The 18,215-nt window shown below is 40.5% G+C and overlaps 1 protein-coding gene across 3 annotated transcripts in view; it reads right to left on the reverse strand.

Moving 5' to 3' along the window:
- FBXL5 (F-box and leucine rich repeat protein 5) overlaps nucleotides 1-15,419 on the reverse strand; it is a 36,020-nt gene extending 20,601 nt beyond the window's left edge. For all 3 annotated transcript variants that reach the window (XM_074865805.1, XM_074865804.1, XM_074865803.1), the window contains exons 1-3: nucleotides 15,267-15,419; nucleotides 1,890-2,105; nucleotides 33-128 (exon numbers count right to left, since the gene is read on the reverse strand). In XM_074865805.1, coding sequence (XP_074721906.1) covers nucleotides 33-128; nucleotides 1,890-2,105; nucleotides 15,267-15,392 — 438 coding nt within the window. In that variant the 5' untranslated portion in view covers nucleotides 15,393-15,419. The remainder of the gene's footprint in view (nucleotides 1-32; nucleotides 129-1,889; nucleotides 2,106-15,266) is intronic.
- Nucleotides 15,420-18,215: the final 2,796 nt, after the last annotated feature.

Raw genomic sequence — 18,215 nt, forward strand, 5'->3', positions numbered from 1 at the left:
CAGCTTAATATTTAAGGAAAATTTTTACCTACCTCCTCTTCCTCTTTCATATGAGGAAGGAAATCCCTGGTAAAGGCTTCCAATCTCTCCTTCAGCTGTTTTGCATAGTTTAGCTGTTCGTATTCATTCTGGGAAGAAATCAAAGATTTAACTATTACCTAATCTTGTCCATTCATTCAAGGATTGAACTTAAATAAACCAGTGTTTCACAGTAAAGCCCATTATGTTTCCCCATGCATGCAGCATGTTTGCTCTATTTCATGGTAAGAATGTGTTCACTTACAAAGTTTCAGGACAAGTTGATAGTCTGTACTGGCCTGTTACTAGGCAGAACAAAGTATTCCTTTCCTGCCTGACATTAACAGATATGAGTTCACTTGTCTAATCATATTTTTACTTTGGAGCAAAGACTGAAGTCTGCCGATCCACAGTCTCACCCAAAGGTCAAAGTAGCAACACACTAATGTGTTTGCATGTTTTGCCTAAGAATTATTCTAGGATACAGCAGTTCCACTTCATTTTTTAACAGCGTACATTTTTCATTAGTTATTCTAGAATTCCACCTTCCAAATTATAATCAGAATTTACAGTCAGCCATGCTCTATAGATATTTACTTTGGAAATAGAAAGAACTCTTAAATAAAGATGTAACTGACTTTTAAATATTAAAGTTAGACCAACCTCATCTATCAATGTCAGCTTGTTCTCTGTGACACTAATAAGCTGGTCTGCCTAGTAATTGCAACATATTGAAGTTCCTCATAGCTCTTACAGTAAATGTTGTAAGTTTTTCTTTTCAAAATTCTACAACATCAAGAAACCCTATTACAGAAAAAAGCTTAAGTCATCAGTCTAAATTAAACTAGCTAGACTCTCAAAAAAAGTTAAACAGTTAACGTATCTTAGGAGAGCGAGAGAAATATGTTTTTCCACACTTAATTAGTCAAGTAACAGAATAACACTAGCATCCTATCAGAGAAGGTATAACACAAAGCCAAGCGTTAAATATCCCCTCTCCTTCACCTTCCTTCATTTTCCAATTCATTAATGGAAACAACACAAATTTTAAGGTTTGATATGCACTGGGAAAATAATTATTTTCAGGATTCCCAGGTCAAAACCAACCTTGGACAATAAAATGGAATCAATCAACTGCTTATTTAGTATTTTTCTCACTGAAAATATGAACTAAATATGTAATATAGGATGTCAAATTATTACTGGAGACTGTAGTTCTTAAGATTGCAGAAGGGGGAGTTGAGTTGGGTGCCCCAGAGGAAAGGCACAGAATTCAAGTAGGATTCTAGTGGAGAAGAATTTAACAACTTTAAGTTGTGAAAAAAGCCAGCTGGAGAAATACCGTTTAGAGTTTCTTGAGGACTGAAACATTAACAGCATTACTGAGCAACCTATTACTGGAAGGAGTACATGACTCACTAACAGAATAAAACAATGCCTTTAAGTCCTGTAATCATCTCCATTTGTGACAATAATACAGTGCTATGTGCCACAAAAAAAGATACTTGGTTTCCTAACAAATTAATAAAAATCATTCTTTCTATATTCAGGAACAGTTTCGACCAGTTAGCAGAAAGCAGTCTTTGTATGTGAAACTTCCATGTTGCCTCTCCAAAACACCTCCGATTATGCAGTGATGGACTTCTGTCACAACATACACTCCTCTACAGAATTTTTACTAGAAATTTAGTAACTGTGATGAATGGCAAAAGAATTTGGTTTGGACTGGAAAGTTTTCACTACTGTAAGAAGAAACCACAAATGTTTCTTCTTCCTCTTTGGTTTATTTGTAAAGAATATTAAGAAAAGTTGAGGTAAAATAATCACAGCATGTTTTCCTTCGACACAAGTCCTTCTTATAGTCTACTTACCTTTACATTCTTTAACCCTTTCTCAAAGAGGCTAAGCATCTCTGAGAGTTTGTTGTCCGAGTGCACATTGTACACTGTCCGGCTACGTTGCTGAAGTAAACCAATGATACACTCATTTTCAATCTGCTCATGCATTTTAAATTCCTTGAATGTGGCATAAAGAGATTGCAGAAGAGCCCGAAAATCATTGTTATTGGAGAAGTTGGTCTTGGAAAGCTAGAAGAAAGAAAAGCTCATAAAAAAATCAATGAAAATCATGTCAAGGTCAAGTTAAATCCTTAGAACAGGTATTAGCTCCGGTTATTTATTGCTCACATTACTTATAATGTAAAAGCTGAAAACCTTCAGTTTTATACAGAAAACTGGCAAAAATAAAATTTGAATTTGCAATTTGAGTGACTCACTTCAAAGACATCAAAAACTAGAGTAATGAATGCTTTTAATTTCAATCTTCAAGCGCAATAGATTAAAAAAATATCAGAATTCAAGTGCATACCTAGGAATACACAAACTAGTCTTCTATTTGAACAGCAGCTTTCCAGTAATTTATCTAATTAGTGCATTAAAATATAATTTAATACAATTTCTTCCGGAAGTGGGCACGATTAATATTGGCATTTGAATACTACAGATTAACAAACACATAACAGCCCTATTAATATGACTTTTGAAATTTTTCACAGAATTTGTAACTATTTTCACCTTCATGACTGAACTTGCCATTTGATTTTTGTTAACAACAACTGACACAAATTCTACATAAAAACCTCAAGCTTGTTTTAAAACTTCCAAAAACTCATTACTCATGGTCACTTCACATATATGTTTCCTCTTACGGATCATCAAAACATTAAGCCATTCACACTCAAATTCTGTTAACTCCCCAAAATAAGTTAACCAAGCAGTTTTACTACAGTGTTGTGCCTTGTGAACAAGGTTTAAGTAAACTAAGAGATTTAACTGCACAATTCCCTTATTTCTAGTTACAACTATGTAACTGCATTTCCCATCCCAGGCTCTGAAGGCAAAAAGCAGCTGTAAGTTTTAGAAATATTGCAAAGAACTAATGATAACTACGAAGTTTAACAAATCATAATATATGCAATAATGCATATTGTAAAGAAAAGTGCATTATGTTTAATCAGACGAATTCTAAAGGCAACTGTCTCATTCCACAGGAATGAACAGAGTTTAAGAAAACAGGAAAGTAGTATGATCACTTTTTAAAGGAAGATCATCCTTGAGAGAACAATGGAGTTACACCATTAGCTTTAAGAAGCCAGTAAAATCAAAGTTGTGTTTAAGCAACATTAACCAATCTTGTGAAACACTGAAATAAACAAATGTAGAAAGATTTCCTGGTAGAAATCAATGCAATCTCCCCAGCTCGCAGGTAAGTGAAAGGCTTAAGCCACTTTCCCAGATCTACATTTTAATCCGTACTGGGAAGCCACTTCCATAGGCCCTTGAGCCTACCTTTAGGGACATATTATCCATAAGGTACCCTGAGTCCTACCAAGTGGATACAAACTATACTAGCTGTTTCAAAAGGTTTACAGTGGACCAAGAACCAACAAATCAAGACAGCACAAAGTTTGAGGTAACACGGTAGTGTCATTTTTACATGAATCCAGTCACAGTTAGCAACAACACGTTTTAAAACTGGATTTTTCTTCGGTAAATGTCAAAACCCAGTATTTTTTTCCATTCTTATGTTTTATTCCACACGCAGCTTCAACAGTTATAGCCTACAGCAGTATACAACAGCAAGCATTCTAAAAATAAAAACATTTTAATCTAATTCAGAAAACAAGCCACTGTAATATTCAGAAGTGGTTTAGTTTACAAAGATTCTGGAATCTAAAGGTTTTACTAGAAATGGGAATCTGAGACATATGTTCATATGTAATACTTACATACATCAAAACCAACCATAAATAGAGATATCTAAAACTTCTATCATTTAAAAAAACCCAAATGTACTTATTCATTCTGACATTGCATTGCCACTTCCTGGCAATGCACTAGCAATGCAACCGAAACACACTGGACATCTGCCAAGTACTTATGCAACTCCAACTCAGCTGTGCATACAGTACCTTACATGCTGTACATATAAGCAAAACGACCGTTTTATGGAAAAAACAAATTTACTTAGCCTCAACAGAGACAGAAAATAGGGAAAAGTTAAAGGTTTTGGGGTTTTTTCCAGTATTAGACCAACTACTGACAGGTCAGAAAAAATTCCTGTTTGTGATGCACTGTGTTAGGATGAGGCATGCATTGGTACGTACTTATCACAAATGGGGAAAGATCTTGGCTCCAAAAACCATTTCTATCCTATGCTAAGCTCAGAGAATGCAATATACAGAGCAGTAGTACTAGATGAGACTAAAGGCCAGACTTTCCACATTGCAAAACCGAAGTCTGAACACGCACAGGAGATGGATGCAGAAATACCTCTTCAGGACAGCCTCCTCGCCTCTGACCATTTAAGATCCAGACCTCTACAACAGTGAAGTTTAGCTTCATTTTTCTTCATCAAGGACTGTCTCAAAATTGCCCATTCTACCAATAAAGATCCACAATACCCGAAGTCAGTCCCCAAAGACCCTTTTCCCCCAAGAATCCCATTTGCTCCCAAATGCTTGGCATTTTGATTGACGTAAAAACATAAACAAGGCTGCTGAAGTGTGTAACAGGAAGGTTAGACAAAACTATTGTATTTTGCTGTCGGGTTAAAAAAAAAAAAAAAAATTGCTTCTGATATAAAATAGCATCTTCTCATCCTCCCAACTCAAAACTTCTGTTGAATCTGTCTATTATCATCCACAAATCTGGAAAATAAAGAATCTCTTTGTGCATGCAATTTAAGAATTCCTGTTATAAATGTATTGTTATAGAAGCCACTGCAACATGAAACACTTGCATATTCACCTCTGTTACTGAGGCTTCCAGCAGATATCCAAGAGATTAGGAACTATGGAGAGGATATTGAAGTTTAATGATTGTACTTGAATCAGCAATCGGTACATTAAAAAGGTCAGACGAAGCTGAGGAAAACTGGCTTTTCAGAGGACAGGTAGCCTAGCAACAAAGTCACTCGGTCAGATCTGTAATTTCATTACCAGGACTGATGAAGTCTTATGACAGGGGACCAAGACTATTAACAGACAGCAGCTGCTCCACTCCAAGGTCCACTTTTCACCAGCTCTGCACAAGGAAAACCAGTGCAGGAGTTTAGTAGTACAAAAAGAAAAACACCAGACCCTAAACTCAGAGAATCTCAGGAGAATGGCAAGGGGGAGGAAATGGATCGTATTAAGGATATTTGCTGACTTGTCAAAAATATAAAGCACAGTGCATGTGTGATCCCTGAGCAGCCTTACAACACACCATACTAAACCAATTATCACAGCCACATGTGTTATAGATACCTGGGAGCCTTCCGGACTTTTGAAGACGTTACACTTACACAATTTTAAGTAACACTACCGGTTTTGTGTTTGGAATGCAAACTCTAATTGAGGAGTGGTACCACTAGAGAAATGGTCCTGGTGCCTTCCTGAAGTCTCATGAAATTTAAGAATTATGCATAATCCAAGCAGCCTAAGCAACAAGCCAAATGGACAGTCAATCACATTGCAAATTCTGCCTGAAACAAGTCATAGACCTTGGGCTGATGCAGGCATACTCTAAAAGTAGCCAGGAGCTGTTAATTCAGTATTAACTTTATTTATTAAACCCTTATTAAAAAGACACCAAAAAACCCCACAACACATCAACTTAATTTCATGTAAACGAGCGAAGGCACATCAGATATCCAAGGGCCACTGTGGTGCCAGCAGTGAAGCAAAGCATGAGGTCACAAAATGTACCAAATCTATTCCAAGTAACAGCATGACAAGGAGATAGTCATGCTAACCTAAGACTGCTGTTTTCCTCTAAAGTTCTTTGTACTTAACTGGTCGATTTAGGGGGGCTGCAGTATACAATACTTAAAATCAAGACTGAAATAAAAATCAGAAATATTGATTTTTCATCACAGTTGAAGCAATGTGTAAACTAGGATTAGGATTATTAAGAAGCATCTTAGAAGTTTTCTGCAGTTGATTCAGGATCAGTAAGATTCCATCCTTCCTTTGCAGGAAAAAGCCAGTAACTCTGAGTTAAGAAATCACTTGATCGACATATTTTTTAAACCTCAAATTACACAATTAAAGAATAGTTATGCTTGCAAAATCTTTGTAGCTCAATCATATACTCAATCAGGTGAGTGCCCAACTCCTCTGGACTACAACAGAGACATTAATATGGTCAAGATGGTACAGAGATGTAGCAAACAAACATCCTTCCTTACCGTAAGCTATTATTTCATTTCTGTGCTTCAAGAACAAGATGATAATACCAGCAAGATAAACAGTAATTGCTATTTATACAGTGCTTCACATTTACACTGCTCAACTGAAGGTAAATCTACATTCAACTCTTGTATCTCCTCTTAGTTCTTTCAAGAAAAAAAACTAAACTTTGTCAGACAAAAAGATTATTTCTACCCAAAATGTTACGAATAAATAAGAAAGCTCAAACCTGCTAATTAAATCACCAAATAAAATACAGTACTACTTGGTTTCTGGAAGGGTTTCACATATGTGCCAATATGGAAAAATGTCTGCCTAGAATAAGAAGAAAATTAATTTTCCAGAAATGTTACAGTGAGTAAATTGAAACAGTAATGAAATAATATTTATGCCAAAAATACATTTAATGAGTGCAAAGGTTTCTTCTTCCTTAAAAATATCCAAGCATACTATTAACTGGCAAGTAGAAAGTAGCAAGTAGGAATAAAGAAGTACGCTGCTCTTACCAGACAAGCACCGCAGTAAGAAAAGTCTATGCTGTGTGCTAACTTTCCCAGCTACAAATATCTCTCTACTCCCAACTACAAGCTGGAAAACAACAAAAATACGAGGGAAGGGCACAGGAAAGGGAAGAAAAATGTTCTTTCCACCCTGCCCAAATATTTCACAAATTCAAAATGGAGTAATTGTTCAAGGTTAAAGAAGTTAAAAGTGGCTACAACTTCACAAACTGCTTTATTTCAAATGAGGGTTTCCCCATCAGCACTTGTAACTTCTGAACAACCCTAAAAATTCAGTCTGGAATCTAAAAAAAAATTGAAGGCAATGTTTCTTCCTTTTCATGTATCATCACAAGTAACATTTGATAGGTCATTCCTATATATTCTGCTTTCCATGTGTAACCACTATGCTGGTTAAGACTATACAAGCAGCTGATTGTCACTGGAGGCGAAATAAAGATATAGTATTCCTGATGATCAATGCAGACTAGATTTCTACCACTAGTTAACTCAGATTTAAAACTCATTTTAGAAAAAAAAAAAAGTAAAATCTTTTTCACTATGGTGCTGTCAGATCACTTTGATTAAAAAGACCTACATTTTTAGAATAGAATAGCACCAGGAAAAAAGAAAAAACAGTATGGCATTACTAGTTACAACTTTTCACTCTTACATTTTTAGGTATTATCACTTCGCATATGCAACAGCACTGAAATTCAGAGGACAGGAACTTTGACTCTGCAGAGATACTATCTCAATTTTATGAGCAAGAAAATGGAGGGGCAAAGACCATAACAAGGTGTGCCTGTGTCAACACCAAGAGCATGTGGTTTCATGTTATACTGAATCTGCCATAAATTAGGGGGTGGGGATGGAGGAGGAAGCACGCAGAAGCGGCAGCCTTGCCCCTGCTTCCAGCTGTACATTCCTCCTGCTTCCCTGGAAGATGCTCTAGCAATTACGCAGCTGCAAGATGAACCCATTCAGTGTACTGATCCAATAAGAAGTTGTGCCTTTTTAGTGGGTTCATCTTTCACCTAGTCAGCATGCTAGTCTGACAGACAGCCTGCAGTGACACCCAATTACATTCAATGTCTTACGCAGGAATCCACAAGTTCAGTTTACATAGTCCCCAAGGAAGAACTACAGTGCCAAGACAGCCCAGCAAAAAGGATGACTGTCCTCTCAGTGTCACCTGCTCCTTGGTTTATCTTTATGTAGAGGCATATAAGGTGATCAGTAAGAGAATTAAACTACTTCAAGATCGAGCTGTAATACAGTTTTTCTAACCTGCGTGCTTTTCTTGGCTATGGGTCAACCCAAAATAATAATAATTAGTAACGCAAGCAAGCAGGACAGGATCTGACAGAACTCAAGGAAGCCAAAAGTTTCAAACACCCATCTGTCTGTGGTCTTCTCTATATAATCCTGTCCTCTATGTAATCTCATCAATTGTTTTGCAGCTTAACTAAAACCTTGAAATTAGCCTTTCAAAAATAAAAAAACAAAACCCAAACAACAAACACTATATTAACTCAAATATTAGGGCAGACAAAATAAGTCTGTTTCAAAGAGCACAGGGAACAGGGCAGGTAAAACCTTGTACTCTCTATATTTTGAAAGGCTAAAGTCAAGCTGATAAATGCCAAGAGCACAGTGGAGGTAGAAGCAAATGGCTGTATTTTTATTGGGGTCTTTCATATCACTCTCTTGCACTATATACACAGTCAATTTTGTCTAATGAACACCTATAGATCACTTTTTGAATCACAAACGCCTTTTCACAAAGAGACAAATAACAATACAGGACTGACTGCACCAAGATTTTCAGTGATGCAATTGCTACAAGTGTCAGAACCCCTTGGAGACTGTAGCAGAAAGCACAGATTGGGAAGCAGTGATAAAATCAGCTAAGCCTCCTCCACCATGGGGTTTCCAGAAGTCTACCAGTGATGAAGGGACACAGGCTGTCACCAGGTCCGCAGAGATGAACCAAAAAAAAAAAAAAAATTAAAGAAAAATCTAATAAGGATATGAAGTGCAGGGGCATCAAATGACAGCATGATGAACACTTGCAATGCTGCTGTTAAGGTACCTGTGTCACAGCATTTCTCATATGCGTTCTAGGTGCCACAGACTACTTCTTTCCTGTCTTATATCCTCATAGAGATAGGCTCCTGCTAAGACCTGTCCATCTGGCCTTCTGTCAGGACATATCTAAAGTCCCAAGAGTAAAACAACAGCAGCCTCAAGGCTCCTCTCCACTCTCCCACAGCAGTAACACTCGAACTGCAAACAGCAAAAATGCCTTTGCCCCTCTTCACCAGTCACACTGGAATTTCCTAACACAATGTAAGGTGGGCACTAGAAAAATTCACCCCTCCAGCTTAATCGGTCTTGGGCACTAACTGCAAAAACAAACAAAAAGCCAAGTCTCTCAAGAATTACAACTTATACTCTATTTAATCAGTTAAAGCATATCCTAGGATAGCTGCATAAAACCTGGATGAACATACTAATTACAGTCTAGCTTTTTTGTGCCAGAGAGTAGGAGAATAAACTGTTGTTGCTTAAAGCAGAGAAGGACAGAGGTGGGTTAAACAGAGCAGGTTGGAAGAGAGGACAAAATATCAGAGCAACATGCGAAGGGTGAACAAAAACTTTTTTCCTACAATTTGAGGGCAAAAACAGATGCTAAGCAATCACTTGGGAAAAAACCCTGCTACTGTGTCTGATGTACGAAAATACCCTCAGGTTTTTCTTATGAAGGCAAAAGAGATAAAAGGGCAAAGCATCTTATAGGTAAGAAAAAACAGGTGTTTTGCTAGACAAAAAAATAAAGAAATGGCAAGAAGGTTTGAAGAGGCAACAAGAGCTAAAAGTGTCCTGAAAAAAGGAGCGAAACTGCTATGCAGGTCTGAAGAGCCTCACTTAAATTCCAAACATGTTTTATCACTATTGTCCCCCATTTCAGACCTTGTTTGACACTTTATTTAAAATGCACTTGCTTTAAAATGAAGATATTTAAAACACACTGTCACTTCAAGATTCATCTTCAAAATATTCTTCTGCAGGAAAAATTAATTCAATGCTGTCATTTCCCAATAGGTATAGCAAGAAGTTACTCAACTATTCAGCATCCAGAAGCTAAGATGGAAAGATGACTGGTAGAGTCTCTGATGAGTCAGAGGCATGGACAGCAAATTGCTCACCTATCTCTGGATGCTAATGAGGAGGTTAAATTTCCTTCCATCTTCTGCCTGCAATGATAGTGTAGCCCATCATTTGCAGACTTATTAACACTAAGCATCCTAAGTAGCTGTTTATTAATTCTAAACATAGGTGAAGGCAAGTGCTCAATGCTACAGAATGTTAATTGGTAATAACCAAATACTATGAATTTCTAAATCAACACACACATATTTGAAGCAGCAGTGGAAAATGAATGGCAGCATACTAGAATTCTTAAAAGGCATTTCAAAAGTAGAACAAAAGCTTTATCCGCATTTGTTGATTAAAAATGGAGACTTATCTTCATGGAATAGTCATTTTCTGTTCTCAAGGACGTCAAGCAAAAAATACTCAACTTTGAAATAGAAAGTCAGAACGTTGGTAATTTGTCTAGTTTTTCAGATTTCAGTCCCCCTGGACTGGACTGGACCCTGGAGTGTAATAATGTGGTCATATAACTCCCTGCCCAATGGTTTACAACATCAATTCAACTTAATTCAAGAGTATTTTTCACTCCTAAAATGGTTTATCTGCAATATCCTTTATTGTAAGCACATCACAAATTTAACACATGAAAACAATTCCCTTCAGCAGAGGCTAAAGCTTGCAAGGAAGAGAAACAACTGAAGCGCAATAGAAGGCTACTGAAATAGAAAGGTTAGAGAGAAATGCAAGTTATCAAAAGAAACCATTATTAGGAAATAAAGAGAGGAACTTTTTAGCTATACGGAAGTTTTGAAAAGAAACCTATGAAAATAACCAAGAACTTATCACTGCAGGTAAGAAGAACAGAACAGCATTTAGACTTCAAATAAGGAGGACAGAGGACACAGAAAACCAGCAAAAAAAATCTATATATACACTTAGATAAAAGAAGAAAAGAGATACTTTAAGTCAGCTATTTAACAGGAAAGGCAGAGATGACAACAGCACAATTAAATGTCTTTGCTCAAATCTTCATAAGGAAATTAATTAGGAGAAATATTTATGGCAATTAATTTTTAACAAGGAGTCCGAAGTGTAGGCTAGAAAAGAAAAATACTAGTTAAATATTTATACAAGTTCAATGCATTCAAGTCAGCAGAACATGACAACATTGATTTGAATTTCCTGGAAGAACTAGCCAAAGTAATTACTGAATCATGAGAAATAACTGCAGAGATCTTTTGTAGAAAGGTGAGATCACAGAAGACTGAAGTCAGGCAAACAGAAGAAAGACCTTAGATGTTTTTGATCAAACACCCAAAGGTTTCACAATAAAGCTGAGCTATTAAAGCAGGTGTTTACTTCTGCAATAGTTAGTCCTGTTCCTTCCTCCCATACTGTCAACCTGGTTCTGGAGCTTGTTTGACCTCTTAGTGAGCCGGTTTTACTGAATAACCTTTCGCTTCAGTGCACTAGATGAACTAGCTGTTCATCAAGGGGCCAGACAAGCACAGAGGATATCAACAATTAACCCTTCCAGCAGCAGCTAGTTGTCAGATCTGGTCACAGTATGAAGTCTTATGCTAGTTTTGAGAGGCAGGCAGAAAAACATGAGAACAAGTCATCAATCACCAATAACTGCATTACAGCATTTAGAGCATGACTATTTTTCCTATTTCTTTTCCTAAAGCAGCCTAAATTTGCTGGGTAATTCTATAACTCGTAGCTCTGAAAACATTCTTTGGCTGCAGTAGCTCCATAAGACAGCAGGAAGTTTGAAATCCCATAGAGTAACACCAGGTATCTTGTCTCTGGGCAAGGCCCAGCCAAAATTTAATCCCAGTGTGTATCTAGACCAGTCTGCTACTTGAGTAGCCCTGATCTTGAAGCTAATGAGGTAACAACCGGCCAGCACAGATTTGTTTAGAAAAAAGAATCTGATTTCCTTTTGATAAGATAACCAAATTACTTAAGAGGAAGACGATAGAAGCTACAGATCATGATTTCTCTAAGGTTTTTGATACTGTTTTGCCTTACAGCAAACTAATAGAGTCTACAGGAAATCACAGCATAGCTCAAGCACTTGCTATAGTGCTCTCAAGCCATTGCTACCAACGTTTCCAGCCAAACCATAATTTTGTGGATTTTCAATACATGACCAGTTGAAATCTCTGCTGCCTCATGACAGATATGGTACTTTCAGGCACAGCTGGGAAAGCAGGAAAGCTGGTAATACACGACTGGCACGTTCTCGAGTGTGGGAAACACGAGACTGTAATGCAACAACAGAAATAGTCTCTACCAGACATCGACATGCTGACTTGGACAAATGCATACTTCTACATACTGGACAGAAGTCTAATGACAAATATGAAAGGAAATTTGAGTATCAGTCCTCAGAGAAGCATGGGATTACAGAGAAGCACAAAGCAAGTATGCTGCTGTTTAAAAAAAAAAAAAAGATTGAAGAATAACACATCCAAAACACATCTACTCTACTCAACACAAGCAGTGTCCTGTCTTGCACAACAGATTTCAGGAAAACATATAGATGTAATTAGGTTGAGGTTTCACAGTAGCTTAAGCCAATTTAGTTGCTGGCTGTCACGGTCCCACCCTCTGCCTCGCATTGGCTCCAGTACTCATCTGATCAGCGCTGGCAGCACTACATCATCAGAAAAACTACCCCACTTCAGAAAAAAAATGTTTTCTGCCAGCTTAGAGCCTTTGTGAGTCACTTCAAGCACTGATGGGAGCAAGAAAGGCATGCAGTCTTAACAGCGGCAGTCAGCTTAAACTGTTACAGAACGGCAGCTTAGTCCTGACAAAATCAACAAGTACGCTGAGGTACAGAAAGTGTGACCCATGTGGTGAAGTAGGAGGAATCTGTTTGCTTAGGCCAGAAAACAGATAACTAAGATGGAGGACACAGCTACAATTTGCAAATCAGCACAAGATCTTTCTGAAAACAACAGTTCACTAGAGATAGGAAAACAGAATCTGCTCTATTTGCAGCAAAGATGACGTCAGGCATTAGAAAAAGCATTTTAACTATACAGACTGCCTGTGGTAGCACTCCACTACCTACAGGGGGATACATCCTCTGAGGACTTAAAGAACCTACTTATCAAAGTAGGCAACATATTTGATAACTTCGTGGGTTTCGTTACAAAACAAAATTTTATTCTTATTATCCAAGTCCAGGCCACTGCGTACAACGCACGTAAAAATGCCACTTAAGAATGGAGCAAATATATAGTGAGATCTCTGCTAGCAGCAGTTTAAAAAGTAGAACTTTCCTAATGCACCAAACTTCTTAAACGTCTGATTCACTGTTCTGTCTCATATCAAGTCACAAAAGAACAAAATAAACTGCGTCTCTCTGGCCTAAAGGATTATTTAAGTACCTACACACTTTACCTACCAGTAACATTACCGTTGTTCCCCTGAAAAGCAAATCACAGATGCACCCATTGCACCATTTGCTGGAATTTACTAAATTCAGCCACTAACAGACAGCAACTATACTACAGTGTACAGGGAACATGAGGAACAGCAGGTAATATGTAATTCACAAAATTAAAGACCCCTTAAGGACTAAATAAATTTATAAAGAGCATGGCTTTACAGATTATAATTGCCATGTAAGCAGAACTACAGTCTTATCTAATTACAGCATCTCAATCACACAAGAAGGAAAGTCAAACACAGTTCAGAGGTTTTTCTGATGCAAAGCTAGCGTTACTCTAATACAAAGGTCATAGGCCAGGCACAGTCTCCAAGTTCTGAAACAGGGTTAAAGGATGCAAGCATCCCGCATAAAAATTTTTAGAAAATGAGAAATTACGTTCATTGCAAACTGGGTAGTTTTGATCAAATTTGCCAGTATTTAGGAAAACCAATCACTCCGGCACAGCCAGTTTTACTTTTATCAAGTCATGGTAAATTTGGTCAAAACTTTGTGGGAGGCTCAATAAAAGTGACAGAAATGCCTCTCTAGGAACAAAACCCAAATGACTACAGTATCTGGAGGTTCAAACAAAACCTGTCAACAATACGCTAACATTGTTGCTGGGGGCCAGGGGGGAGAAGAGTCCCAGGTGTTTGCTTCTCTTCGTGTAAAATCCACTCTGTTAAGATACCACAAGTTTTCATGCTGTCACAGATTAAAGTTAACTGCAAACATACTCACAGATAAAAGGCAAAGTGAAATTATGGCAGGTCTCACCTTCTCCTCCCCTCAGACCCTCTGTTCACTTAGCTAACCTAGCAAAAAACAACTCACATTTCCTCACCCAATTTGCAAATTGAACAGGCTCATGCGAAGGGATCTGGTGAGCCCCAGAACGCTACAAGGTGGCATGTGGAAAACAGGCAAAGGAAGCTAGAACTCCCCCATCCTGCTGGCAGTAGTAAGCTATTATACTGTCTCTCATGTAACTTCACCCTCCCTTTAAATGTCTTTGAGCCAGTCTGGTTCTCCAAACAGCCATTTATGCCCACAGATGGGAGGCACTACTTCTTTCAGTAGGAGTGCTGGCTTTGAAGTATTTGCCTGAAACCCTTCCCTCACGCTCAGAGCTGCTGCAGCAAAGTTTGCCTTTCAGGTGACACATCAGCCTTGATTATTAACTACCCTGGTGCAAGAATAAAAATTACTTTTGTCCACGAGTAAAATTATATACATTTAAAATAAAAAATCTACCTAGGGTATCTTTAAGCGACTCGCCAATTAAACGCTGCGCATAAAAACGCAAACACAGCCGCTTGCAGACTGTTAGCGAGCACTATGCACAGCACCGGTGCCTCGCCCGGCACCGTTTAATTAACAAAAATGGACAGGCCTCGCCGCCTGCCTCCCCCCTCGGTACTACGGGCCCCCCGGGGCCTCACTCGCCGCCCCGCGCCGTAACGGGAGGGGCCGCTCCGCCGCAGCCCGCCCCGGCGCCCACTCCCTAGCTCCGGGGCAGCAAGCCCGGGGGGGTGAGCGCCGGCGCCCCCCTGCCCGGCGGCCCGGCAATAGGGAAGGCGGCAGGAAGGCGTGGTCCCCGCGGGGAAGCGCCGCTCCCCCGAGCTGAAGAGAGCGGGACGCCCCGGCGGCAGAGCCGCCGGGGCAACAGGAGCGAGGGGAGCCCCAGCCCGGCTCTGAAGGGGCCGAGCGGGGCGTAGGGCGCGGCAGGGAAGGCGGCACCACCAGCCCCACTGCCCGCGGCGGGTAGGGCCGGAGCGCCCAGCAGCCCCGCAGCAGCGGTGAGAAGTTGCCGCCGGGGCCGGGGCGGCGAGGCGCTGACAGCTGCGCACTCCCGAAATCCTCCCTCCCGCCTCAGGGGAGCGGGGCAGAAGCCGCCCCCCTCCACTACCTTGTCGCAGTAGAGCCCCACGAGCTGCTTCATCCGCCAGTGCGGAGCCGAGAAGACGTCCACCTCCTCGGGGAAAGGAGCCATGTTCTCCCCATAGAGCCCCGGCGCTAACGGCGGCGGCAACATCCGCCGCGCGCATGCGCCGCGGAGAGCGCCCCGCCGCCACGTGACCACGGCCGCCCCGCGAACGCCGCTGCCCGGCCCGGCCCGTCGCGCGCATGCGCAGCCCCCCCCCCCCCCCCCCCCCCCGTCCCTTCTCGCGGGGAGCGGGCGGTGGCGGCAGGGTCCGGCTGACGCCCGCCTGGCCCCGGCCTGGCCCCGGCGCAGCGCGGCTGCTCCGCCGGTGTGCGCGGCGGGCAGCCCGCAGAGGCCAGGCCTGCAAAGCGCGGGGCTGACCGGGGCTGCGGGAGCGGCTCCTGACGCAGGCGGGCTCCTGGGCTGTGCGCGGGGCACGGCCGCTGTCCCGTGGTAGCGGGTCTGCAGGCCCACCAGGTAACCTGGCACGCCGGCGGCACGGCAGGTTTTATGCCTTTAATTAAATTGCAAGAAGTTAAAAATCGCGTCGTGCATTTACATAAAGTCAGGAAAGCTCGCTTCACCCAAATAAACTGAGGAGATGACAACGTGTGAGGAATAAAGAGGGTGTCTGCTGATGAACTGGTGCTGGTGATAGAAGATGTGTGATGTGTCCCAAACTGGCCTGCTGCAGGGAATCTGCCCCCAACTTTTTGCAGCACTTGTGCCAAAGAAGCAGAGTTAAATGCTGCGTTTGTTCAACATCCAAGACAAAAAGAGCAGGAATGCCAGCGCTTGATACTCAACTGTCCATGCAACATTTTGAAAAAAGTAGGAACACTTCACAGAATTGAGAGTACACATGAGTTTGACAAAAGGTGTAACTGTCAGTCAACATAGCAGTGTGTAGTAAAATTCCCAACCAGCATGGCAATGTGTAGTAATAGTAAATGTCCCAGAAATGCATTGTCAAACTTGAAATAAATGCAGCAGGCCTTTCTGACTGAAAACTATTCCTGTACAAAATCTGTCTTGCAGATATTAAATAGATTAAAAGCTAGCGAGTTTATAGATGTAAGCAATTAATTCTAAATAGAAGTATTTCCAGCACATGTTTTTAGTCCAGTATTCCTCAACGTACTAATGCTTGCAAATAAAATGTGAAATTATTGCTGGTAAAAGTAGTAGTGAATTGAGAAGGAGAGATCACGTTATGAGGGTTATCTAGATCACACTGTGCACAATAATCTTTTTATCTCTTTAAGGAAATGAGGCTTAAGCAATTGCAGTATTGGGTGTTTCCCCTTCCATTCATCCTTTCCACCTTCAAGGACTTTTGAAAATGCTGGCCTACTTAATCATATTTGCAAATATGTATGCATCTTGGAAGGTTAAATTCATACAACTTTGGGGAAAAAAAGCAGTTACACATGCGAGAAGAAGAGGAAGGCAAAGCACAGGTGTTACGCAGCTGGCCACCGAGCACCTGGTTGCCTTTACTACTTGGATAATAAGCACAACTCTGGCTTTTGGCTTGTGCATTTCTTGCACAGAGGGTCTATCATAGCATACAGGGGAACAGGTGAGACATTGGGTTACTGCTGTAGGTAAAATTGTGCACCGAAGACACAAACCGTCAAGAAACAATGTTTGGTGAAGTTCGTTGCTTACAGAGAAGCTTGTTAATGTGAGCAGTTGCAAGGTCACATTTCCCCGCCTAAAGCATGAAGTCGTACAGAATTGGGGTTATTCTGCCAGCAATTCATGCCTGAATAATAATAGAAGATTAATGTTCCCACCTGTTACACCTTTCTTCTGCTGGAAGTTGCCACTCCCATGTGGTGGAAATAACAAGAGAGAACATGTCTGTTCCTCATCTTCCAGGGCTTCGTAATATAAACATATGCTAAATTTCATGGTTGTTAGAGTTAATATTCAGTTTGTGACCTAGAGTATCTCCAGAGCAGATATCCTGCCAGTTTTGCTGAGTCTGCTTCATGGGCTATAACTTCTTCTAGGAGAGAGGGGCAGAGAGCGAGGGACAGTGATGTGCATCCAGCATGAATTCCCGGAGCTTGGGAGGCAAGAGGGGCAGCCACTTCTTGACAGTGAAGTACAATACTACAAAAGAAAGTGCCTGATAATGGGACTAAAATATTGAATTTTTTATGGACAAGTTTAAGGGTAGACTCTTCATTCATGTAACAGGAAAAAACTTCATGAGATCCAATGACTGGAAGCTAAAAGTAGACAAGTTCAGGCCAGAGCTAAGGTTTGGCTCTCAAGGCTATCAAACCATTGGCACGATTTCACTGGAGGTGTGTTAGTTTAGCCATCATGTGAAGTGTTTAAATCAAAACTAAGAACATAAATTAAAAATGGCTGTGCTGAGTCAGATCAGAGGCCCTTCTGGCCTGATGTTTTGTTTCTAGAAGTGGCTAGTGAGTAAAGGGAGCTCAGTAGGGGGTGAGATGGGGATCCCACCAGTTGTTTGACTCATTTCCACTCCCTCTGGGATGTTAGGAGAAGTCGTCTCTTGTTTGGAGAACACAACTGAGCAGCACCCACATTTTCTTCTCAAAGTTGATGAGTCCTCAACTTGTACTGTGTATTTTAAGCAGAAGTTTTAGTCTTGATGCAAAAATTGGTGATAATTTCTGCCCTGTTCTATATAGAAGATCACATCAGTGATACCTCTGGTTTCTGCTAGCCCTGAAATTACTGAGCAAAATCTGGTTGCAGAAAAGTTGATAATAAAAAAAAAAAAAATCATTGACTTCCATGGATTATTGCACTCTCTAATCCTGAACCCAAAGCAGTGACTTGAAACCATTTGATTAACGTGCTGGTGCCCTATCAGGATGTCCATGTTTCAGACAGGTTAATTAGACAAATAGGAAGAAAAAGCATCAGAGAAGTAACTGAAGTACAGCA

The sequence above is a fragment of the Strix uralensis genome, chromosome 4 (assembly GCF_047716275.1).
Source record: "Strix uralensis isolate ZFMK-TIS-50842 chromosome 4, bStrUra1, whole genome shotgun sequence".
Classification (NCBI taxonomy): domain Eukaryota; kingdom Metazoa; phylum Chordata; class Aves; order Strigiformes; family Strigidae; genus Strix; species Strix uralensis.